We start from the raw sequence: 27,066 nt of genomic DNA on the forward strand, positions 1-27,066 counted from the left end.
TTAAAGAAGAATGGAGGCAGCACCAAGCTCGAAGTAAATCAACAGGACCAGAGTTTGTTGATTTACTTCGAGCTTGGTGCTGCCTCCATTCTTCTTTAAATCCTCTGTCTGGAATTCCAGCGGGACCGAACCACAGCAGGTCCTGGAGGTCAACAGCACAATAAGACTGAACATTCTAAGGGACTTTGGAAATTCGAGGTGCTTGCTGGTTGATCCGCTGTGGAACATTTTCTTTGGACAAGTAAAGTAGGTTTCCTAATGTCATCACAGCAGCTGTCTTTAGGGCACAATTGGAGGCAGAGAGATCAATTAATGTTTTTTCAGACCAAATTACTTTTGCCCTATGTGAACTTTTCACTAATGTATTTTTTTAATGAAAGTTCTCAAACAAATAGAACGTTTGTTTGAGTGAAAGCCTAATTTTTGGCACCAGAAGGCATCTTCTTGCTCGGCTCTAAGTGCTTGGATGACTCACAATGACCTTAGGTACATTATCATCACTTGAGTCACTTTTCATTACTGTGGAGTGTAACTGCCATGCAATGAGCTTCAGTATAAAACAGGGTTACAAACACTGCAGATCTATAATTGTTCTGCACACTAAGCTTTGTCTACCCTGACTCTCTTGAATCTGTACCTTGGTTTGGTTCCTAGTATTTGGTTTGTTCTACATTATCTTTCTGGTTTTCTTTTTCCACCCAGTTTATATTTTGTTAAATTGAAATGTTAAATGCACGCATAGCTTTATTCATAGGTTATGTCGAACGCAGAGTATTCCTTGTTGTTGTTACTGAACTCTGAGGTGCTACAGTTACATTTCTGAAAATGAAGTAGTAGTCAAATCGTATGAGTTCAGAACCATACCCTTTTTAATTGTTTCGGTCCGTGACCAGCAAACACTTCTATATAGCTCAGATTGGACCAGACTTATGAACAAATTGTGGCTAGGTGCGGGTCTCAGGTATGGGTTAAGGGCATTGTACCAACTGGTCCTTGCTGTCCCATGGAGCATCCATCCTAAACAAGTGTTGGTTAATCAGATTGTCAGACGATGACCAATGGTTTCTGGTTGGAGTGGTGTGGGGTATCAGTTTTTGCGGGCATTCTGGGCCAGGGCCCAGTAGACTGTAAGAACTGTACAGAAGGCCTTAAACGTTTCCTTCAATCCCCTGGAAGCCAGTGTTTTGAGGGAAGTTTGATGTAGTCACCATTGCAGGCGTATAAACACAGTCTAACTTACTATGTCTGTAGCCCCTTGAAGATTGCTAGGGAGAGCAGTGTAGATTATATTTGGCTATTCCATGTGTGCCATGACAAGGGAGACGTTGCCTTCATTGTGTATTCTGTTTGGTGTCTTGGTCGGAATTCACAGGACAGCGAGAGCAGTTGATTGACAACCTTGACCATTTTCGCATAGGTCAGTGGATGGGTTTTAAGGCCTCCGAAGCCATTATTTATAGTGCTATAGATTTCAGAAAGAATTTACATTAGAACATTGGAATGTTGGAAGCTCCATGGAAGACAGTGGAGTAGCTCCTTGTTTTTAATGGCTTGTATAAGCCCGGAGCTCCAACATACCAATGTTTTTCTTAATGTTTCTCCCTTTTTAATTTAGAACATTCTACCCTTAGTGGGGGGAATGTTCAAATAGCCTCATAGCCCTTCTGCCTCTGGCTATACTGGTTGGTAAAGGCCCCTACCCTCGATATAGACCCTCGTCTGCGACTCAGGTTTATAACTAGAGTACAGGGTCTGTAGCAACTTGTATAGCGCTCGGCAGCTAGTCTTAAAGCTATAGTATGTAATCTTCCCTACTTATGACACACTCCTAACTTTGGTTTAATCTTCCAGTTGTTGTTTATGCATCTTTCAGATTGTGCAATAGTGATTGAAGGAGATATATTTTTTTTGGGGGGGGGGGTGGAGGGAGCAAAAATGTTTTGATGTGTGTATGTCGATGTTCAGTTCTTTTAACAGTTCATAATTATGTTTTTGAGCACCATAAAATATCTGGGACGTAGTTAATATCTCAGAACTACCCATGCTTTTCCATTATGGAGATTTTACTGTCTTTATGTTCTAAAATTTTCTTTGTAACTTTGTAAACCAATGAGAAGGTATAGTCTAAAGTATTTATACAAAGCCCAGACAAAAACAGAAAGGGGGAAAACACGTATAAATCATACAACTTTAAATTTTTTTTTAATAAAAGTGATGATTCAGGCAAAATTAGCATTAAACTTTGACTGCATTTTACATTCATTGTGGCTTCAATTTAAATGTGCCCTGATAATTTGAACCAGCCAGATTTTATGTACTGCAAAAAATGTATGCCCAAATTGCTCATATTTCTTTGGAGCATTACAAATGTTTTTTATTATGATTATTCAATTTTTCTACATACCAAGAGTAATTATTAACTTTTGGGTAAAAATGTTCGCTCTTCACCTTATAACTTTTTTATAGTCATGCTTCTATAGCACAGCAGGGATTATTGAAACTGCGTGGGTCCAGGTCTTTTCACTGAGACAGTAAGGGACCTCCTTCCATCCTGTATATCTAGGACACTAAATATCTACATTTACTCGGAATGTAATCTTATATCCGAGAGAAAGTGGATTGTCAAGGAATTTGAATCTGTAAAGATTGAGTAGTGTTGGGTTTTGTGTTCAAGATATTGGCCAATATTGAGGGCGTGGCCAGCAGCATGGCCGACTAGACGTGCCTCGCCGGAGCTCCGGCCGGGTTGCCCCATTATCCGCCTTAAATCCTTTGCATCGAGCTTGAAATCCTACCAGATTGACGTTAAACCTCTGCGACATATGGAGTGAGAGCCGCCTGAGTGGTAGAGCAGCTTTCACCGGCATTCGGCCAGCCCGGAGACGACAACGGAGAGAGGGCGGCCGTGATGGCGCCCGCGAGGTGCGGAGGACTGCGAGATCCCTAGAGCTACGCCCGGCAGGCTGACCGACGGGACTCCCACCAGGGCATCCCGGGACCCTCCTCACGATCGGGGGAGACTGCATACCATCGGAGAGCGAACGGAGGCCGATCAGGAGGATCGAAGGAGAACGGTCTCCCACCCCAAGATGGCGGCCGGCGGAGAGTAACGAGACGGGGGAGCCCACCGCGAAACTCGGCAGGTCAGGTGCTGGCTGGGAGGGGACGGGGGAGTGTGGTGGGACGAGCCGGTCCGGCGGCCCAGCCGTGGGGGTGCAGTGAACATCGAACGTCACCCCCAACCCCCCCCCCCTTCGTTGCTGGCTGAAGACGATATGGTGGCGGAGTGATACAGGCCGCCCAGACGCCGGACGCAGGGGCGACGCGGCTGGAGAGCCATACTGGGACCAGCGAACATTGGACACCCCTGGCAGGGGCTCTCTCCGCAATAACCAACGGCCCGTGGGCAGGGAAGCCGAGGACACGGTGTGTCTGCTGGCCGGCAAGCGGTTGCGGGTAGCGGCGGCGGTGATCCGAGTTACCGCCGACGACATCCGGCGGCCCTGCGCTGGCCTGACCCCCGACACTGGGACATTGCTCTCCGCGCACTCACCCGGGCCTTCATGCGCGGTGAAAATGGGAAAGAAAGATCTGGTTCCCAAAACCACGAGGCAGGGCCCTATGGACAATTTCGCGGCTCCACGGACCATGGCGGATCAACCAGGCTCCCGCCCCGACATGACCGTGTTACTGGAGGCCATTCAAGCGTCCAGAACGGACATTCAGGCATCGCGATCAGCCTTGGAGACTAATTCTACAGCTGTGCTCTCGCAACTACTTAAGGGTATCAACATTCAGTACAATGACAATTGAAATACAATAAATAGAAGCAGATCCTTTGGTGTGTTTCTTGTCACGATGACGGTTTAATATATCCAGACTTGAGGCACAGTCACAATAAGCCGACACGTGTTTCGTCGTGTGCAGGTGAGTCAACACGACTCTTCAGGGCTGATGATACAAAAATCACGTATGCATATTCAGCTGCGCCTTTAGTTAATAGAACATACTGCATCTGGTGACAAGAGTGCATCACACATGCAGTTGTGGCGAGCAGTTGTAGTCACACATTTGTGGGTGTGATTAGTGATGGCCTTACATATATTTGGGGTGTACCACTCTAAGGATGTGAGTGGTTACCCTTGAGTGGCAGTGCACTGGAAGTGATTTGAGGGGAACAGTATATGTGCGAGATGTTTTGCAAGCACACGGTGATCCTGCTTTGCGTCAAAAGTGGTGACATACCATGCCAGTATGGGTGGTTTATGGTGAGACTAAAAAGGGGAGAGTGAAAGTGACAAGTTCATAGCAGCGGGATATCATGTGAAGGAAGTGCTTAGTTTACAGTAATCGGTAGTGTTTGCATTAAATGAATGAACAACCTCTCTCTCTAAAAGGTAGAGTATTTTTACCTTTATATTCAACTCTGTGCAAGTGAGTTGAGGATAATCTGGAGCTTGAGTTGAAAGTCTGTGTAGGATAATTTGGAGAGAGAGAGGGAAAAGATAAATCAAAGGGAAGGCATGAAAGGGGAACATGTTCAGGGATACCTATGCGACCCAGTGTAGATTAAAAGCTGACGGGTAGATTAGTGGAAAATATTCTCACCACTAGTTCTGTTTCACTTTATATGCACTTGGTAGTACAATTTATCCAATTATTAAAGTACACGAGAACGATCTCGCTACTGTGTATTGCCCAGTGGGGTTGGTCGAGTTGTCCCAAGAGTATCGCTGTAAGAGGGAGAAAGCATAGAGTATAAATGCCCCCTTGTTAGACATAAAGTGTTATGCGGCATTTCAATCATATAATAATAACAGATTTCCGAAAGTACAAACGGTAATTTAGTTAGCGCCCAGTACCTTAATACGGGTACGTAAAAAGCAGTGCCGGGAGGGGATCCGTCTGTTGTGGTACACAAGAAAACGGGTACGTTTTTTTAAAAGCGATGCGCTGGAAAGGAAAGTAAACATGAGCGCACGCGTTAGTCTCCTGAGTTAACAGTCAAGTAAAACAGCAATGCAACTCTAGCCCATATCGAGTGGGCTGTTCAAATGCGTTTCGAGGAGGATTGGGTTGTGACAGGGCGCGAGTCAGGCAACTTACCGGTTACGCGGTATCCCTCCTCTGAAGTTTCCCGGTCGCCGGCTTCCTTGAACGGACACGTGACCGGGAGGGAGGTGGCTATTTTATGTATTTCTTCATTAAGAAAAACGTCAAGGACGTGCTGTCTAGTATGGGCGCCATCTTGTAATAGAGAGCCCAGAGCGTGAGACACTGAGTAATGTCCATTTGTATAGACGTTTAGATGAGAATAAGAGTATATTGATAATATGCTTGAGGAAAGTAGATTATATCGTTGTTACCATGACATATTTAGGGAAAAGTCTTCGTAATTAAGTTGCCTGTGCAAAAAATCTACTACATACGATAATCCTGACACTGTACTAGAGAATATAGATCCAAAAGTATTGTCACCTGTTTTACCCATCTAAGTCACGAACGTGTTGGGTGAGAAAGCACTCTTTCCCTTAACAGAGATTAAAAAAAGCATGGTCCTCCACCACCCTCACTTCACCAAGGGGCACCGGATCACACCGTGCGTGGACATCCACAACTCTCCCCACTGACTGCTGATGTATATTTTTTAATGTTCTATTTCGTATTGGATCTTCCCTATTGACACTCGAGCCAACTAAATAGCCAACTTAATTACGAAGACTTTTCCCTAAATATGTCATGGTAACAACGATATAATCTACTTTCCTCAAGCATATTATCAATATACTCTTATTCTCATCTAAACGTCTATACAAATGGACATTACTCAGTGTCTCACGCTCTGGGCTCTCTACTACAAGATGGCGCCCATACTAGACCGCACGTCCTTGACGTTTTTCTTAATGAAGAAATACATAAAATAGCCACCTCCCTCCCGGTCACGTGTCCGTTCAAGGAAGACGGCGACCGGGAAACTTCAGAGGAGGGATACCGCGTAACCGGTAAGTTGCCTGACTCGCGCCCTGTCACAACCCAATCCTCCTCGAAACGCATTTGAACAGCCCACTCGATATGGGCTAGAGTTGCATTGCTGTTTTACTTGACTGTTAACTCAGGAGACTAACGCGTGCGCTCATGTTTACTTTCCTTTCCAGCGCATCGCTTTTAAAAAAACTTACCCGTTTTCTTGTGTACCACAACAGACGGATCCCCTCCCGGCACTGCTTTTTACGTACCCGTATTAAGGTACTGGGCGCTAACTAAATTACCGTTTGTACTTTCGGAAATCTGTTATTATTATATGATTGAAATGCCGCATAACACTTTATGTCTAACAAGGGGGCATTTATACTCTATGCTTTCTCCCTCTTACAGCGATACTCTTGGGACAACTCGACCAACCCCACTGGGCAATACACAGTAGCGAGATCGTTCTCGTGTACTTTAATAATTGGATAAATTGTACCACCAAGTGCATATAAAGTGAAACAGAACTAGTGGTGAGAATATTTTCCACTAATCTACCCGTCACCTTTTAATCTACACTGGGTCGCATAGGTATCCCTGAACATGTTCCCCTTTCATGCCTTCCCTTTGATTTATCTTTTCTCTCTCTCTCTCCAAATTATCCTACACAGACTTTCAACTCAAGCTCCAGACTATCCTCAACTCACTTGCACAGAGTTGAATATAAAGGTAAAAATACTCTACCTTTTAGAGAGAGAGGTTGTTCATTCATTTAATGCAAACACTACCGATTACTGTAAACTAAGCACTTCCTTCACATGATATCCCGCTGCTATGAACTTGTCACTTTCACTCTCCCCTTTTTAGTCTAACCATAAACCACCCATACTGGCATGGTATGTCACCACTCATCACTTTCGACGCAAAGCAGGATCACCGTGTGCTTGCAAAACATCTGGCACATATACTGTTCCCCTCAAATCACTTCCAGTGCACTGCCACTCAAGGGTAACCACTCACATCCTTAGAGTGGTACACCCCAAATATATGTAAGGCCATCACTAATCACACCCACAAATGTGTGACTACAACTGCTCGCCACAACTGCATGTGTGATGCATTCTTGTCACCAGATGCAGTATGTTCTATTAACTAAAGGCGCAACTGAATATGCATACGTGATTTTTGTATCATCAGCCCTGAAGAGTCGTGTTGACTCACCTGCACACGACGAAACACGTGTCGGCTTATTGTGACTGTGCCTCAAGTCTGGATATATTAAACCGTCATCGTGACAAGAAACACACCAAAGGATCTGCTTCTATTTATTGTATTTCAATTGTCATTGTACTGAATGTTGATACCCTTAAGTAGTTGCGAGAGCACAGCTGTAGAATTGTTGTTAAGTCTTGGACTTCATTGGACGGTTAAGGGTGTTTTCCGTCTGCTCTTTACGCACTACATCCTACTTACTCTCACCACACACTGTAACGTAAAAATATAAGGCAGAGCGCCCTACCTATCTGAACTCTCCTAAAAACCCCATTTGCTGATTTCAGCCTTGGAGACTAAGATTGGAGAGGTGGGAGCGGAGGTGACGCTGTTGCGACAAGACTTTCGGAACCTGAACGAAAGGGTAACGGCCGCAGAGGACAAACTGAAGGAAGATGGGGAGTCGATCACTACGCTCAAGAAAGACATGGCTGAATTGCAGGCTGCGCACCGTCATCTCCAATGGAAGGTGGACGATGCGGAAAACAGGTCCAGGCGCAACAACCTCCGATTTGTGGGGTTTAGAGAAGGGATTGAGGGCAAGGACATGGCCGCCTTTCTTCTCACCTGTCTCAAAACTACTTTCCCGACGGTGCCATTTTCTACATGCTTCATAATTGAGCGGGCGCACAGGGCGCTCTTGGCCAAACCCCCGGAGGGAGCAAGACCACGGCCGGTCATCGCACGCTTCCTGAACTTTGCTGACCGGGACCTGATCCTAAGGGAAGCCAGGACACTGGGGGAGATCCGCCTAGAGAACACAACGATAATGATCTTTCCGGACTACAGCCAGGAGGTCTCGAAACAACGCCGCTCCTATGACTCTGTGAAAGCTAAGCTGCGATCCCTGCAAATTAAGTACATGCTCCTTTTCCCCGCCAAGTTGAAAGTGATCTATAAAGACAAAGCTATCTTTTTTTACACATCCTGAGGAAGCGTGGCAGTGGCTGGAGGAGCGTCCCATCCTGAATAGCCGAGAAGCGGCAAGCCGAGAGGCGATGGACAAAGCGATAAGGAATAAGACGAGATGGGAGATGCCGAAGCCACAGCGACAGAAGCCGCGGAGGACCCAACACAAGGCCGCTGCTACGCCGTACAGGACCCGTGGGTCGGCGAACATGAGGGATGGCAGATCGGTGTCTCCGGGCAATGACCCAGCACCGGGCTTGCGGTTTAGTGGCCTGCGGTAGGGAGTGCGTTCAGAGGGGGACGACGTAGAGGAGTCGGAAGGCCCTTCATCCGGTGAGGAGGACATGGACCTCTTGAGCGAATCACTGCACCCATTGGCGAAGGAGATCCGTCAGATGGAACAAGACTCGTCGGGTCAAGGCCCGACCACGGACACACAAGACTCCCATTCATGAAAACTGTTATGTGTAGCTCGGATGAGATGGCAGCTCGGCGCAATGGAGCAAGCAAGTTGGCACACCCCCTTACAGTTTTCTTTCCTTTGTGTTTGAACTGAATACTGTTTAGACTGGGGAGGGATGTGCGGGAGGGCGACTGACCTACTCCCATGGATGGTTTGGTCCCATGTTGGTGCGCAGCTGGAAGGGGAGGGAGGTGGGGAGGGGGCGGGAGGGGTAAGTTGGTACTGTTATTGCCTCATGTTGGGGTGTTGGGGAGTTGGGGGGGGGGGGAGGGGGAGTTGTGTGTGAAGCAGCGCGTTCGGGACAGTGTACCCTTGCTGACACCCTGGCCCTGGGGTCCAGTACTCGATGATACTTGTAAAATGCAATGGCAAATACAATAGCTGATGCACGCCTGGGTGGCGCTGGGGTTACGGCGCTGACGTGGAATGTGAATGGCCTGGGATCCAAAATTAAGAGAAGTCTGGTCAATGCTTATATTAAGCGCCTAACACCGGACATCATTTTCCTTCAGGAAACCCATCTGAGGGGGAACCACTGCATATTTATAGCACGCGGGCAGTATATGGTTTTGGCACACGCAGGGTACACTATGGACTCCCAGGAAACCGCAGTTCTCATTAGGAAAACGACGCCCTTTACAGTTACGCACACATAGTTGGACCCACAGGGTACATATGCCGGGGTCCAGGGGACATGGAGGAGGCGCAGGTACACGTTGCTGTCAGTGTATGCTCCACCCAAATTGCAATCACGAACGCTGCAGGAGATCACGAACATACTGCTAGACACGGCTGACACGGTACAGATAGTGGGGGGGATTTTAATGATGTGATGTGCACGACACGGGATAGATCGGGACGCCTCACACCGTTGGTGCTGCGACAGCTCTGGCGCGTAGAATGGATACCATTGGTCTCACCGATGTATGGCGGTGGCTCCATCCTACACAGGAAGCGTACTCCTTCTACTCTGGGGCCCACAAGGTCTTCTCTAGGCTAGATTATATCTTCACTTCCAGACAGGAGCTCTCGGCAGGGGACTCAGCAGAGTATAGGGCAGGGGAATCTCGGACCACTCCCCGCTGTTCACACACATCGGGCAGGAAAGGGGAAGAGGGCAGGCACAGTGGCACTTGTCGTCATGTGACATGCAAAAGCCAGAAATTCTATGGGGCATCAGAGCCGACATAAGAGTCTACATGGCAGAAAACGAAGGATCGGTGCAGTCCGGAGTTATACTGTGGGAAGCCATGAAAACCGTCTTGAGAGACCGATTCCAATCCAGGGTGGGGGAGGTCAGGAGGAAACGCACTGAGGCAATAGCGAATGAAGAGGCAAGCATTTTGACTCAGGAGGCCAAATACCACAGAATGAAGGGGGAGGCACGCCTTAGGAAGCTGCTGGATACTCAGAGGCTATACAGGGAGCTCGTCACGGACGAAGCACGTACACAGGCACTGGCTACCTTCCATCGACTGTATGATGTCGGTGACAAATCCGGGAAACTCATGGCATGGCTGAGTAGGCGGGAGCGAGCGGCCAGGTGGGTAGATCAGATTGAGCTCCCCGGCGGTACACGGGCGTCATCGGATGACGCCATAGCAGACGCTTTTGCGACCTACTTTGAGGACTTCTATAGGGCCAGGGACCTGGGGGACTGCGAAGTAGTGCAGTCATATTTGAGCGATATGGAAGTCCCGCAAGTATCTGCCGACGACAATGATGTCCTGGAGGCCGACCTGTCACTAGATGAAATCGCGGAGGCGGTGGCTGCGCTGAAACCGGGGAAATCCCCGGGACCCAATGGCTTCCCGGCGGAGTTCTACAAACGGACGGCGGACCTCCTCTCACGACATTTGAAGTCGCTCTACACTGACGCGTATAAATCAGGGAGTCTCCCGCCGGACCTGGCCTTGGCCACCATTGTCCCGATACCCAAAGAGGGCAAGCCAAGGGAGGATTGTTCCTCCTACCGCCCGATCTCCCTTCTAAATATAGAGACTAAAATTCTGGCCACTATCCTGGCGAGGCGTCTGCGGCAGGTCATCACGGTACTGGTGCATCTGGACCAGTCCGGCTTCCTGCCAGACAGGGCCACCAAACTTAATTTACGGCGTACTCACAACTGGCTTCAGGAAGTGCATGAGAGGAGTGAGCCGCACTGGTTCCTCTCCCTAGACGCAGAGAAGGCATTCGATGCAGTCCACTGGCCCTTCCTGATGGGGACACTTGGACGATTTGGGTTTGGGCCCAAATTCCTGCAATGGGTGCGGCATCTGTATTCGAACCCTAGAGCGCGAGTACGGATCAACGGGCGAATGTCACGAGAATTCCCGATAGAGAGGGGGACCCGTCAGGGGTGCCCGCTGTCCCCGCTCCTCTTTACCCTCACGATTGAAATCCTCGCGATCCGTATCCGACATAATCAGGCCATAACGGGCTTTCACTGGGGGGACTCGGACACGAACCAGGAGAAGATCTCTCTATATGCAGATGATGTGTTGTTGTTCGTGACGAACTCGGATAGGACAATACCGGCCCTATTCAAGGAACTAGGTGACTTTGGGGCAGTAGCAGGACACACTATAAACTGGCACAAATCGGTCCTCTATGACCCACAGGGGGTTGAACGGGGGGAGTGCCTACCTGATCTACTCATACACACTACGGAAGGTTTTCGGTATTTGGGGGTCTTTATCACCCTAGATAGGCAACGCTCCTACGCAGAAAATGTCAAGAGTACTGGTGGCAGCGAAGGCAGAGATGGACAGGTGGAGGCCGCTCCCGCTCACCATATTAGGCCGCGCTGCCCTTTATAAAATGATCCTGCTACCGAAATTCCTGTATGCACTCCAAAATGAGTATTATCCCCTGCCGATCACGACCGTGAGCAAAATCCATGCCGATCTCCGCACCTTCTTGTGGCTGGGGAAGCAGCCCCGAGTGGCACTCACAACTTTACAGCGCCACCAATATAGTGGGAGAATCTCGCTTCCTAACCTAGAGGCCTACTACTGGGCAGAGCACCTTACCCCGATCAATGATTGGATACACGCCCCGGCTGATCACCCTACTTATGCACTGGAGAGATCCAAATGGGCGAACAAGACGGTGCTGCATTTCTTGTATGGGGGGGAAGAGGGGCCGACAGCTCCTCCCTGCGACCAGGATTACCTTGTCGGCGTGGCGTAGAGCAACCGTAAGAATGGGCTGGCATGAGAGGCCCACCCGCCAAACTCCACTATGGTCCTGTAAATGGTTGGCTGAGCTGAACAAACTGAGAGGCTTTCACAGGTGGGACGATATCGGCATCTCCACAGTGGGGGATGTGATCGCAAGGGGGGAACTGAAAACTTTCCAGGCATTACAGCACGATTTTGGCCTTCTGAAAACCCAATACTACAAATACTTGCAGCTTCGTCATGCATGGGGGGCACAGAACATATCACTCACCGACATACAAGAATATGCACCATTGGAGGGCCGACTACTGCTGGAACAGATACAGAGGGGGGCGGTGTCTATGACATATAAAACACTGACGAATAACATGTTGGGTGATTTACAGGCCCTGAGGGAGAGGTGGGAGGCGGATGTGGGCACCCTGGAGAACCTGGACTGGGAACTCATTCTCATGCACCCGCGAGAAGTAGCCATAAAATCGAGGCTCCGTCTCATACAGTTTAAAGTTCTTCATCGGGCGTATTTCGACAGGGTGAGACTTTTTCGAATGGGGAGGATTGCCGACACAACATGCCTACGATGCCACCACCACAGAGGCGATTTCTTCCATATCATATGGGGGTGTACAGTGATTCAGGAATACTGGGAAGAAGTCTTCAGTGAATTGGGTGAGATACTGGAGGTAGATGTGCCTAGGGACCCCAAACTGGCGCTTCTGGGCATGACCACGGAGGTGGACCTCACACGCCCCCTGCTCATTTTCCTGCTGCTGGCTCTGGTAGTCGCGAAGAGGGACATAGCGAGACTCTGGGGGGCGCCCGGAAAACCTGATTTGGAAGAATGGAGGAGGGGATTAGATTTGTACATGGCAGCGGAGAGGGTTACCTACAAAGCTAGAGGATGCCCTAAAAAATTCCGCAAAATATGGGCCAAGTGGAGACACTACCATGGGTTAGAGTAGGAGGCAAGGACTGCTAGGGTTGGAGGGTGGAACGTTGGGTGGGGCATCGGGAGGTACGTCTGTTACTGATTAATGTATAGCGACTCTCTGGGGGTTCAGTATACAGGATTGTCTACTTCGAATGCTACATAGCAATGGAGGGGTAGGATGGGCTCGGGGGTCGGGGGGTAGCCGGGAAGGGTGATACGCTGCTTGGGGGGGGGGCTTCCAATGGTGTTTCACAGTTGACGTCTTCTCTTGCAGTTCAGGGGGGAGGGGGAGTTAAGGTAAAAAGATGCAAAAATAAGTTCAGCATGTTGAATACGATGTGTCCTCTCGATTTAAAAAGTTGCGCATATGGCGGCGAGAGCGGAATGTTGACGCTCCTCCGTGATGTCTTTATTTTGTGTTTGTGATTCGTATGATGCAACAATAAAAAGAATTTATAATAAAAAGATATTGGCCAATATTATTTTATGTTTGTTTATTATGCTTCCATTGTTCAATGATTTCTAAAATTATTTAAGTAATTATCATGACTCTTCACTCTACCTTCTTGACAGAGCATATTTACCTTCCAGAGCTTGCGAGTAGTATACACAGACCTACCAAATGAGTTTCTTCACGGTTCCTTAACAGAAATAGCTTCTGCTACTTTTATGAGTCATGAGACATGACTTCGGGGTTATGAGTGAGCCCAGACACATTGTTAAAGGTTGTGCTCTTACATGTAGAATAAGATGATATATACCCTTGCTGATCAGTCTGCAATGGATGGTCATTCAACCCAACTTTTACTTTTGTACATGCACTCAGACCTTCTCCTTCCCTCCACCCTCCTCCTGCACTGTTGGCTATTCCCCCACCCCCTTACCCCCACGCTGTCCCTTGTCTCCCCATTCGTCCACTGTCCATTGTCTCCCCCTTCCCACCTCCCAGGTCTGTTGTTTTCCCGCCCTTGTCCATTGTTTAAGCACTCCCCGCCCTCCTCCTACGTCTGTTGTTCGATCACTACCCGTCCTCCTGCCATGTCAGTTGCTGAACCTCTCCCGCCACCATCCACCTGTTTCCATTGTTTAAGCACTCCCTCCTTGTCAATTGTAAAATCGCCCAGTCCTCCTCCTGTGTCTGTTCTTTAGTCACCCCCCCACCGCCCGTGTCTGTTGTTTAATCATTCCCCCACTGCCCTCTTCTCCCCTGTTCATTGTTTAATCACTCCTCCTGTCCTCCTTCACTATCTTTGTTTCATCACTTCCCCGTCCTCCTCCCATATCTTGTTTAATCCTTCGTGTTCACCCCCGCCCTCCTCCTCCTTTCCATTTCTCATTAACCCCCCCCCTCATGTTGCTTGCCCTCCCCTAACCTCTGCACTGTTTTTAGGCCGCGTACATGTGTTTACCAGCTGTCTCCTTCATGTAATTCCCTCCCAACTGTATTCCTCTTTCTCGCCTTCCTCAGTTGCTTTGCCTGCGGTGCCATTTTTGATTCCCCAACACTCCCTTCCCATTTGCTCTGTATGCTCCCCCTCAGTTGGCCATTTGTTCCCCCTGTGTTCCCTGCCCACCCTTCATTGTCTGTGTATATAGCCATCCCTCCTGTCCACCACCCTCAAATGTCTGTGTTTCTCCAGCTCCCTCCGACTGTCACCCTATATTGCCCACATGCTTCTCCAGTCTGTTGTCCATGTGTAAATGTAAATGTGTTTGTATTTATATAGCGCACTTCTACCCTGAGGTCTCGTAGCGCTGTATTCATACCGCTGTGGAACCCTTCCTGGGTTTCCTGTGAGATGTCCACTCCTGGGCACCCCCAAGGTGAAGCCAGGCATCCAAGCGCTGCTTTTAATTGTGACCAAAGATGGCTCTCTTTACCGAATAGTAAGATTGCATGTAATAGTCCCAATGCTCATTAAGCTTCTTGCACTAACGTATGCAGCCCTAACCTGCACTGGAATTTGTACTTCAGAAGCAGTTCATTGGTTTATAGCCCCAAGAAAAGTAAAGGGTCTAATGGAGCACAGTAAGTGAGGGTGTTGTTTTGGTCGGTGTGTATCCGGAAGTGCAGGTGTTCGGCGGTGTTGAGGGTGTCGTCTGCGTGGGTGGCGACATTGAGGGTGGACTTGTGGTCAATGGCTATTCCTCCTCCGATTCCGCTTGCGCGATCCCTGCGGGTGATCTTGTAGCCGTCCGGGATGGCTATTGAGATGTCGGGTGCCGAGGAATCGTTCCACCAGGTCTCGGTCAGGAAGGCCACGTCTGGGGCGCAGGTGTCGAGCAGATCCCAGAGCTTGACGGCGTGTTTGCGTGCGGAGCGGGTGTTGAGGAGTATGCAGCGGAGGTGGTTGGGTCCAGTCCTTGGAGGTTTAGTGGTTCTGTCGCAGGTGAAGTTGCAGGTGTGGCAGGAGAAGGGTCCGTGGGTCCGATTCGGGGCGGCCTGGAAGCAGGTGTGGTTTCCGCCGGCGTGGAGGGTGCTGGCGTCGTAGTGGATTCTGGTGTTGTGGTCCAGGTGTTCTGGTGCTGGGTGTGGTCCAGGTGCGGATGGGCGCGACGCGCCCGCTTCGCTCGTCAGCTGCGCTGCTGCTTCACGACCTGCATGAGGTGGCTTGGAAGGGAGAAGCAGCTGGGAGGCGGGAGAGGGGAGGCGAATGGGTGTGCGGGGGGGCCGCAGGGATGTATCAGTGGGAAAGGGTCGGATCGGGAGCGGCGGGGGGAACTGGTGCACAGGGCAGAGGGGAGGGAAAAACCCAGGAAACAAGGAGGCAGGAACCAGGCAGTCAGGTGACGAGCAGCGGCGTGGGGGCGACCTGCTTGCAAGCAGGGTCAAAGGTCACAAAAAAGCGCAGAAAGGTCACAAAAAACGGGGAAACGAGTGGCACAGAGGCAGAAAGGTCACAAGAAAGGGCAGAAAAGGTCACAGAAAATGGGGGGGGAACGAGTGGCACAGAGGCAGAAAGGTCCCAAGAAAGGTCACAAAAAACGGGGGGAAACAAGTGGCACAGAGGCACAAAGGGGAGTAGAGGCAAAAAAACTAGTACAATCAGGGGAGCAGAAGGCACGAAAAACGGGTACAATCAGGGGATCAGTGGCAAGAAAAACGAGTGCAATCAGGGGAGCAGAGGCAAGAAAAACGAGTGCAATCGGGGGAGCAGAAGGCAAGAAACACGAGTAGAATCAGGGGAGCAGAAGGCAAGAAAACAAGCACAATCGGAGAACAGAAGGCAAGAAAACAGGCACAGATAAGAATGCAGGCACAGGGGGTAGACAGGCAACAGCGGTCACAGACACCAGAAGACTGTATGGGCAGTACAGGGAAGACAGACAGACAGCGACAGTGATACAAACCTAAGGCCTACCACTGGCAACCAGGGATGAGGCGCAGGTGGTAGCCTGCGGGTGGAGGAGGTCCTCAACTTCTACAGCAGCGGCAGCTGGGGCAAGGTGAGGACACACAGGCGGAACTGTGTGGTGGGGAGCGACCTACCAGCAAGGTCAAGGGTGGCTTCTTTGTGTGTTCCTTCCTCCCAACCTGCACCTCCCTTTCACCCCCCTTATTTATGCCTTTGCGCAAAAAATATATGATTTAAATAAGAATGCAATCCATGTGGCTTCTGGCAATTTGGGTCTGTAAATTAAAAAAAGCAAAGCAAATGGTGCCCACATCCTTCCACTAGCGTGCACATGCATGGGGACTCATGTGTGCATACATCATCACATATGCATGCAAAGTGGAATGTGGCAACTACCTGCATCAACTGCATCATTGCACCTTTTTACTTTTTTGTGTGCAGATTATGTACATCAAAGGCAAAAAGCATTTTTCCCTGATCTGCACAGCATCAGAAAAAAACATTGGCAAATTCAATAAATAAGTCCGCATGGTGAGACCTATTGGCTTTTTCGAATGATTTTTGTTTTTTTCTTCTACTTGGAGCCTTCATCGGGACAACAAACAACAAATGTTCAAGGAAGTACTTTATTCCGAGCAATTGTGGGATATGCTCATAATAATTGTATTACATAATTGATTTATGAGCTGCTCTTTAACAACCCTCTACAAATCACCTGGCCATAGTGACCCATTTGTCATATTGATATAAACATAACAATCGGAGCAGGCATATGACTTTTCACACAAGTCTGTAGTACGACAAGGAGTAAAAGTCACTAGTGGGAACCAAACACTGAAGCAAAGCAATTCAAACTAAAGGTATTCTTGGTACCAAAATGATAAACTAAACAGTCCTTCAGATCATGAGACAGAAGTGACAAATAGCAGGGCAAGCCGTCTTTTGTTTGCAGACTTCAGTCAACGTGTTTTAATGAATACATAGAGTTGGATAAACGCTGCATCTGTGTGTTTACAGCCATTGCGAGTACACTTGACTACTGCAGTGGCTCCCTCTTCTCTCCCCCCAATTTCCTCCCCTCAAACTCTCTCCCAAACAAGCATTGGAAATGCAATAGGTCTCGCAGCATTAGAGTTAGTGCTTTTAGAATTGTTTATGGGTTTTTTGTTGTAAATCTTTTGTATTTTTATTTTTTGTAGCCAATGCTAAAGAATTACAAATCAAAAAAGCCATAAACAATTGTAAAAGCTTTAACTAAAAATCCTCTGAGACCTATTGCACTGTGTGAGGGTGAGGTGTTGAGGGTGAGTGAGGGTGAGGGTGAGTGAGGTATTGAGGGTGAGTGAGGGTGAGGGTGAGTGAGGTGTTGAGGGTGAGTGAGGGGTTGAGGGTGAGTGAGAGTGAGTGAGGGTGAGTGAGGGTGATTGTGAGTTAGGGTGAGGGGTTGAGGGTGGGTGAGGATGAGTGAGGGTGAGTGAGGGGTTGAGGGTGAGTGAGGGTGAGTGAGGGTGAGTGAGGGTGAGTGAGGGTGAGTGAGGGTGAGTGAGGGTGAGGGGTTGAGGGTGAGGGGTTGAGGGTGAGGGGTTGAGGGTGAGGGGTTGAGGGTGAGGTGTTGAGGGTGAGGTGTTGAGGGTGAGGTGTTGAGGGTGAGGTGTTGAGGGTGAGGTGTTGAGGGTGAGGTGTTGAGGGTGAGGTGTTGAGGGTGAGGTGTTGAGGGTGAGGTGTTGAGGGTGAGGGGTTGAGGGTGAGGGGTTGAGGGTGAGGGGTTGAGGGTGATTGATTGTGAGTGAGTGAGGGTGAGGTGTTGAGGGTGAGTGAGGGTGAGGTGTTGAGGGTGAGTGAGGGTGAGGTGTTGAGAGTGAGTGAGGGTGAGGTGTTGAGGGTGAGGAGTTGAGGGTGAGGGGGTGAGGTGTTGAGGGTGAGGGGTTGAGGGTGAGGGCGGGTGAGGGGGTGAGGGTGAGGGGGTGAGGGGTTGAGGGGGTGAGGTGTTGAGGGTGAGTGAGTGAGGGTGAGGCTGAGGTGTAGAGTGTGAGTGAGGGTGATTGAGGGTTTCAGTGTTAGTGAGGGTGAGGTATTGAGGGTGAGTGAGGGGAAGGGGGATTGAGAGTTAGTGAGGGTGAGGTGTTGAGTGTTAGTGATGGTGAGGTGTTGAGGGTGAGTGATGGTGAGGTGTTGAGGGTGAGTGTTGAGGGTGTGGGTGAGGAATTGAGGGTGAGGGAGGGTGAGTGAGGGTGAATGGTTGAGGGTGAGTGATTGAGGGTGAGGGGTTGAGGCTGATGTTTTGTGGGTGAGTGAGGGTGAGATGTTGATGGTGAGTGAAGGTGAGGTGTTGGGTGAGGCGTTGAGGGTGAGTGAAGTTGAGGGTGGTTGAGTGAGGATGAGTGAGAGTGAGGGTGAGTGAGGAGTTGAGGGTGAGGTGTTGAGGGTGAGTGAGTGAGGGTGAGGTGTTGAGGGTGAGTGAGGGTGAGTGAGTGTGTGGTGTTGAGGGTGAGTGAGGATGAGTGAGAGTGAGGGTGAGGGGACAGCGGGTTATATATCCTCCTGGTGGTAAGACCAAGGCTGAAAACAGCGTCCAGTAGATTTGTAACTAGAAAGAGTTATTCAACTTGAATTGACAAAACTACACGTCCCAGAATGCAAAGCTGCCATGAAATCATGCGAGTCAAATATGACTGTACCTTTCTGAACATAGGACAAGTGCAGTACAGAGATTGTTTATAGTAAATGTTGAAAGACATAGTAGCGCTCCCTCTAGGATTGCCATAAGCTCTTCTATGAAAACTAAAAAAATAGCAATGTCTAACAGAGTTAGAGGCATGCAGTATCACTTGTGAGAAATGTGTAGTCTCTTCTGCAGCTAGCAAAACTGTGGAGGGATTAGTCAAATGGAGTATAAACGAGAAAATGCACCCCCTCCCCCGCACATCTGCAAGACGGGACTGGGCAGTTTTACATCAGTCAGAGAAGACCTGTCATCCTTGCAGCCTCAAGTCACATATAACAAAAAGAACAGACTATTGGAATGCAATGCTGCTGTGCAAAACAGAAATCACTTATTTTACAGGAATTCACATGCCCGTGAGTGAGACCACCGCAAGAAAATGTACAGTTTGAAGGAGAAAACATGTAACCGGTCCCAATCGCTGGGATGTGTGTGGGTGCAAGCGTGGGCAGGGGGCACAAACATTGCCAACAGTAAGAGATTCTCCCGTCGGCCTGCAAGGACGCTCCCAGGGCCACATGCACTACAAATAAGGAAGAAAAAAAATGACATGCGCACGCCCCTCCCCCAGAAAAGCAAACACTATCGGCAGACGTCCCAGCCATGACCTCATTAGAAAGAATTGCGCCCGAGGTGGGGGCCGCGGGCGCTTACCCTCATCCCATGCCACAGCTCTGCTCGGTTCTGTTCCAATCGGTTAATTTTGTAGGAAATAAACCGAAATTATTATTATTATTATTATTTTTTAGAAAAGTCATAGCACAAGAGTAAATATGAGTGAGCATTATGGTGCTGCGAAAAAAAAGTGCAGGGCCTCCGTATTTAATCTGAAACGTGTAAAAGCTACCAGCCAGCGCTAAAGTGCGTTATTGACATGCACATTTCACTCTAGCCTTGGCCACCTGAAATAGGCTACGTTAAAACACAAACACCGATCACTACTTTTAAACTGAATTACGGAATTAACATGGATGTTATTTGTATATACACGTTTTGCGGGTTTCAGCTAAACAGGCAGCTTGAAACGTCAATGCAAATGAAGACCAACAGCATACATACATTTTAGTGCGAGATTTATTGTCCACGCTAATTCTATTTAAATATACTGATCCTTAATGGAAATAGTACAACGCTTAACACGAACCAACCGAGCGAATAACATTCCGGTGTATATGGCATTTTTAATGCAAATATACGACAGCTTAAAAATATCACAGAGCACACACGCGTGCATTTATCACATTAGAAATTGTGGTTTGTTGTCGTCCGGTAGCGGCAGGCAGCCAGGGGAGGAGAGGAGGAGGGGGGAGGAGAGTAGGGGAGGCACGGCGGGAGGAGAGGAGGAGGGGGGAGGAGAGTAGGGGCGGAACGGGGGCGGAGAGGGGAGAGGTGCGAGTAAAATAAACAAAAAAAAAGAAGCCGGAGGGAAGAGAGGGGAGGGGGGAGGAGAGCGAAAGGATCGGAGACACGGCGACACGGCGGGTAAAATAAACACAAAAAAAGCCGGAGGGAAGAGAGGGGAGGGGGGAGGAGAAATGCGACACGGCGGGAAGGGGAGGGGGCGGAGCGGGTCAAATAAACAAAAAACAAGCTGGAGGGAGGAGGGGGGAGGAGAAGTGCGACAGGGGAAATGCGAGACGGCGGGAAGACGGACATGCACGCGCCCGTGACTTTTAAGGTCAATGCGCATGCGCATAAGCTTAATGCGCATGCGCATTGACCTTAAAAGTCACGGGCACTGCAAGGAATCGCCACGATTCCTTGCAGTGCAGATAAAGAGTGGATAACTCGCAATACTCTCGCCTTGCTCGATGCGCATGCGCATCGACAGGCGAGACCTAAAACACTATCAGCTTCACCCCCAAGAATGACCCAACTTATCTTAACTCCAGCTGAGAGCTCTCTGGCCTTTGTCATAGAACAGGGGTTTCTCTTTTCATTCCGCATCATTGTTTTAAAATGTATTTAAAGCATGACTAATGCTCCATTTATCTCACCCGTAGTATCCAGATCTATACTCCCACCCCGTTCCCTATTCTCTGTAACCGAGGAGCTCTAATGTGCAGCATTCCTTCACTCCTCTCAGATTCACCCTGGTTCTCAAAAGAATTGTCTCCCTCTTTTTGTTCCAAGATAGCCATTGAGCACTACCTCATGTCACAAGGCACCCAGCCGCTACTCTCCCCGCCCGCCCACCTTCTCCCCCCCTCGCCCCCCCCCCCCCCCCCACTTCACCAAAACCAAAATCCGCATATGACCATCGTCTTCTCTGTTCCTATATGCCAGATTTGCCGTATACATTTTGGTGCTTCTTGTAAAGTGCTACCCGAGTTAGAAAAGACAATTAAAAAAAAGATATCAAATAAACGTATTCAAGTCTGACTTGTATATTGTGGAGAGTTAATTAATGCTTGAGGGGCAACAACTCTTTAAAAGAAATGATACAGATCTCTTCGTGCTGCACCCTGCACTGGCATTCTGGAGAGGCCAGTGATTATTCTTCTGTGGGTTGTGTTTGGTATGGGGTGTTTCTGGTTTTGTGCATGGAGACCGTTGTCCGTTAGATACTTAAACACCGCTTCCATGGCGTGACACAAAGTAAAACAAAGAAGGCCTCGGGCAGTGTCCTCTCTGCAGCATGCTGTGTCTGTGTCCAGGTCAGTGAGTCTCTTGTTTTGATTTTCAGAGTCCCTTTCAAAGCTGCCGGCACCTACAAATGTCAGAGTGAAGTCCTACAATTTGAGGCAGCTACTTACCTGGGATCCTGTTCTTCCGTTGGATAACTCTGCAGTCACGTACACCGTAGAGTACAACTCGCCAATCAAGTACGTTGTCGAGTACAACACAATGTAAGTTGATCTTTTGATCCATGCCGTTGCTGTGGTACATAGAAACAGAGTAAAAGGTTGTACAATCTGAAGGCCTGAAAGGATGATTTATTTCAGTAAGAAGCGGATTGCATTTTCCATTCTCGCTTGGTGTGTCTGTGTCGTTTAAGTGGCCATGCTGGTAAATGTTGAGTTTGAATGCTGCAGTGATCCTGCAATGTGTGCTGTGCTGTGCTGGGGCTACCATAGAAGCTAATAGCGTAGAGGGAGGATGGGGCCCTGCAATGGCAATGATGCAAAGGGCCTACCATCGAATAAAGAAGGCATGTTTTAACCTTGTGTGAAGATCTAGCCCTATGACTACAACCCGTTCCTAGTTAAAGAGCCTGTGTGACCAAATGCTTCTACAGCGTATGCATAGATGCACACAGAGCCAACTACGATTGTTGGTATTCCTTTTCACGTCTGATCCCATATCCACCTCTGCAACGGGTTCAGTAGCGATCGGATAAAATATACATATGGGCAGGGCACTTGTTGAGCACCTCGATGATAGTGTGTCCCCTCCCCGTAGAATTCATATCAATGACCTTACATTTTGGGCACAATATTGAGCAGTTTATTTTTTTTTTAAACACTCCCCAGTTATTAGTTCGGTTTTTGCACCGGATATATCTCATATATTGCCCATTCAGATTTATTCCGGTTTGTAAGAAGAGATTTACACTTGTCTAGTCGCTGATAACACTTCTTTCGTCTTGGTTGAGTGGCAGAACTGGGAGACAAAGGATCATTTCAGTCTTTCAGAATCCTTATGGAGTAACGAAACCATGTGCTCCAAGTTACGAAGAATAAATATTCGTCTTCAGTAAAATGTGTTTTTATTTTCCTTATTGAGTTTTTAGAGGGTTCCTTTTCTACTTTTAAGTTGTCAAGTTTTCTGGACCTACTGTACTGCATCCACAACACCGTGTGGCCCTTCATAGTTTCTTGAAGGGAAAATTGTGAAGACTTACGGTGCCCTGCCATCAGTGGTCGAATTGGGGGGAAAAAAATAGGGCAACTGAGGGCGGAAATAACCCGAGGATTGGGGCAGTGGGCGCAGTCAGAGGTGTGGCCAAAAAGAGCAAAACATACCAATTTTTAGTATTTGTTTTGCATTTCACTGACCAGTTACAGCTTATGTTATTTAATTCAAATTGACATTAAAATACATTCACAAATTGGGATACATATCCAATCACAATGTCCCAAATACGCTTTGAAGTGCTATAAAAAGCCATTTGTCTCAGCCATGCAGTTTCTGTCATCAGCACTTTTCCTCCCCTTTTCCACGAAAGCAGTTCAAACATGAATGGCAAAATATCCTATTTTGCAAATGTTTTCCACATAATTATGGCTCTGCCATATTTGCTACATAATACATTATCTGCTGCATTATCTGACGCTTTTAACTAATAAATTGTTTGTAGCTCAAACGGATGAAAAGTTACAAAAAATATGACTTGTGTTGCTGCGAAGTGAAGGGCCCTTTGCAAAGGTTGAGGGGTTACCTTTATCACTGCTACATTTGTATATTGAACTGGTACTAACGAGTCAAAATATTTGCAGAGACTGTTAGTATGTGTAAAAATAAAGTATTCGGAAATATACAGCATTACGCTGCAGCCTTTTTCTTGCTGCATAATTTAGTTAACACTACATCATAATTTTGCCCTCAATATCTTCTCTGCCTGCAGTGTCAAGCTGTGGGTCCGTTGCAGAGTGCAATCGGGTAGCAGAGTACTTCTCTGAGAAGATGAAAATAATTTATTCATCCTTCTAAGGAAGTGCAGTTAGTGGGGCTGACTTTGAACAACAGGTGCAAGCAAGTGGTCCAGGGTTGAGATTGAGTAACTTCACGGTTCCCCCTCTTGAGTCCCTAAGGAGCATTTGCCTGAGTGTAACATCTGGCTCTCCTAGAGACCCTGCTCCACCCAAAGTGATGGGGGCTAGCCTGGTCACGCTTGAACCATTTACCAGACATGTGCTGAATATCTGGCGATTGTTCTTCCTATTAGGAAAAAAACGAATGTCAGTCTAGACATATTTGAAAATCTACGACCCATTTCGCTCTTGCCATAGCTAAGGTAGCGGAGAAGGTGGTCAACAACCAACTTATGGCCCATTTGGAAGACGCTAGTCTATTTCATCCCTCACAATCGGGATTTCGAGCTGGCCACTCCACGGAAACTGCTCTACTCCGCGCTACGGAAACCCTCAGACAAGGGGCTGATGCGGGACACACCATGGCACTGATTATGTTAGATTTCAGTGCTGCTTTCGACACTTTGGCACATTACACCTTGCTACAGTGTCTGAACAAAGATGGTGTCTCGGGTGCGGCCCTAAAGTGGTTAAAAGCTTTTCTAACTGGGCGCAGTTTCCAGGTCAGGCAGGGTGCACACTACTCCGAAAATATTTAACTGTCCTTCCCTGTTCAATTTATACATGTCTCCTCTGGCGGAGATTGTGCAAGCCTTTGGAGTAGATGTAGTTTCATATGCTGACGATACCCAGCTACTGATCTCCCTTTCCCAGACACCTAAGATGGCGTCCTCCAATTTCAGAGCCTGTATGCAGGAGCTTGCCTCCTGGATGGATAAGAACTGCCTGAAATTGAATGGCAGCAAGACGGAGGTGCTGGTGGTGGGAGGCAATCACTCTAGCTGGACCTCGGAATGGTGGCCTCCGAGCCTGGGTCCTACCCATACCCCTACCCCATGTACCGAGGCGAAAAATCTGGGGATCTGGGTTGATCCTACTCTCTCATATGATGGACACATCAGACGAGTAGTGGGGAAATGTTTTGGGGTATTAAAAAAACTACGGAAAACACTGGATCTTCTCCCATTAGGTGCTAGGAAAACAATGATACATGCATGGATTACATCTCGTCTTGACTATGGGAACATCCTCTATCTGGGAGCCACCGCTAAGGACCTTGGGAGACTACAGGTCCTACAGAATGCCGCAGCTCGGTTGGCTCTTATGCAGCCTAGGAGAGCAGCGTCAAAAAAGGCTCTTGACTCATTGCATTGGCTCCCAGTCAAGAAAAGAGTGATGTTCAAAGCGCTCCTTACATGTCATCGTATATCGCAAAATGTGGGCCCGGCTTATCTAAGAGACCTAGTTACTAAGCCTGTTCCTAGCAGGTCTCTTAGATCCAGCGGGACCGGGCAGTTGGTAATTCCCAAGGTAAAGAAGGCCAAAATGGGAGGTCGTTCCTTCCGGTTTCTGGCTGCTCAGAACTGGAATAGACTCCCTATCAAACTTAGGCTTGAATGCTCTGAAACTAAATTTAGAAAGATGCTGAAAACCCACCTGTTCACTATTTAACGCAAGGTGGTCTTCTGTTATCGGTATTCTGTCACCTCCCTCTCACTTAGCGCGGGGACACGGCGTAACCATGCGCTTTATACATTTTATTATTATTATAATTGCTGCATAATTCCAGCGACTTCCAAGCAGGCAGCACATGTTCTAAGTGCTTGTGCATAAAGCAAAGAGACTGTTAAGTTTGTGGACTTATTATGGTGTGCGTGCAAATCCTGCATTGACACGCCCTGATGAGTTGCAGCTACTACTGCTGAAACAAGGTCAATGGAGGTACCAATGGGTGAGGCGGACCGGCATCAAGGGTCCTGGGGCCTCAGAACAGAGTCACTGTCGCTCTACAGTGTGCTTCATTGTATGCCTGCCGACAAGACTGGAGGTGAACTTCAGTATGGATTGCCTTGGAGATTAACCCACACTTGCCACCCCTAGGGTCCACCTGCTGATGCTAAGACACCCGGGCTTTTAAGGTCTAGTGGGGCCTTCTAAGGTCTAGCATTGGAATGTGCTCCTTCAGAAGAGTGGTCTGGTGGACTGGTCATAAAGGCTGAACTTCCACAGTTCCAAATTCAGCATCTCTGGCTAAAGAATTGCCACATCCTCTCCCCCACTAGACACCATACTGCCCCACTGAGAGAAACTCGCACTGCCTTCAACTACAACCAAAGTGTGCCCCTCTATAACACCCTGGATGAGATTCAATTCATATTATACACTAGACGAGTAATACGCTGGCTGAAAAATGTAATAACATTCTGGAAAAAGTAAACATAGGGAATACAACTTAACAATTTTACACTCCTTATTCAGAAATCAATGAGCGTTTTTGCCTGAAAAGTGAAGCACATGACTACAGGGCTTGGAAGGGACCTGTTTCAGTGCCCATTGCTTATATCCTTACAAAACATAGGCAGCATGGTTTAAAAAGACCACACTCCTGAACACAGAGCTGCGGTACACATTTTATGAACTAAAATAGGGAAAACAACTGATAAGCATCACATTAAACGTTTTCCAATCCGCTCATCAAACAGGTATTGCAATACCTCCAGGAATTGCGCAATTCCCCACTTGGGGAAAAATGCTGTTCAAAGAAAGATGAGAAAAGAAAAGTAGCGCTTCATTGGCAAACTCTAATGGTTTGGGGGGTGAATAAAATCAATCATGCCAATTTGCGATCACTCTGTCTTGCTTTATTTAGTTATGTATTTATTGTTTAAATTGTAAACCTTTTTTTCTCTCCTCCCGAGGCTGCATAGAAAATGTCAGAAAAAAGAAATTTGCAGCAAAAGTGTTTCCTCTTTTTTTGGGGGGATCCATTTCGCAGGGGTACGAATGAAGGAAAGCAGAGGAAAGAAAAGTCACGGTTTTCAACAAGTGACCTGGAGCACGACTAAAAGGTAGAGAATAAGTAAAAGAGAGGGGGGGGGGGCGGCTGCTAGCGGTGGAGCAGGAAAGTGGACACTGTCCTTGACTTCTCTGGGCAAGAAAGAAACCACATTCCTTTTCCTTCTGTGCCCGCCCGTCCTTGAACATCCACGAACGGCCGGGCTATTTCGGCCGTCCTGGGACGCATATCTAAAATAATGAAGTAGGGAAACAGACTACATTAAATTAAAGAAGTAGGGGCACGCCGTGCCCTGCCGATCCCGCCCACTTCGACCACTGCCTGCCATACACTTGAAACGTGAGAGAGCCTAGAAGGTTCTTCAGGCCGAAACTCCTACTCGCAGTCCGTTTAGATGGTCTACAATTCAGCTAAACATGGGCTCTTAACGTTACCTGGCTTTTCACTTTATAGTAGTGGGCAAATCGTACAGTCTTCCTTCCGGAGATACAGAATCAATAAAAAGGTAATATAGGTAACACAGTTTAGCACAAAAAGACCAAAGCAAGATACATTAAAAATAAGAAAACCTATTCACTCAAAGGCTTGGTGCTCGCTGGAATGGCCACACTTAAGTAGAGACCTTTGACGAGTTGCCCCTATGGTATATTTTGTAATAATTATATGTTCCTCTTGGTGAATGAGCAATATGATGTTCAACGGAGAGGAAGCGT

At 48.0% G+C, this 27,066-nt stretch overlaps 1 protein-coding gene across 2 annotated transcripts in view; it reads left to right on the forward strand.

Annotated features, from left to right (window-relative positions):
- Nucleotides 1–27,066, forward strand: part of LOC147698754 (interferon alpha/beta receptor 1a-like) — a 119,043-nt gene that overhangs the window by 3,157 nt on the left and 88,820 nt on the right. The window contains exon 2 of one of the 2 annotated variants that reach the window (XM_086935326.1): nucleotides 21,489–21,651. In XM_086935326.1, the coding sequence (XP_086791452.1) occupies nucleotides 21,489–21,651 (163 nt within the window). The remainder of the gene's footprint in view (nucleotides 1–21,488; nucleotides 21,652–27,066) is intronic. The other variant, XM_086935327.1, reaches the window with a different exon arrangement.

Source organism: Lissotriton vulgaris, chromosome 8 (genome assembly GCF_964263255.1).
Source record: "Lissotriton vulgaris chromosome 8, aLisVul1.2, whole genome shotgun sequence".
Classification (NCBI taxonomy): domain Eukaryota; kingdom Metazoa; phylum Chordata; class Amphibia; order Caudata; family Salamandridae; genus Lissotriton; species Lissotriton vulgaris.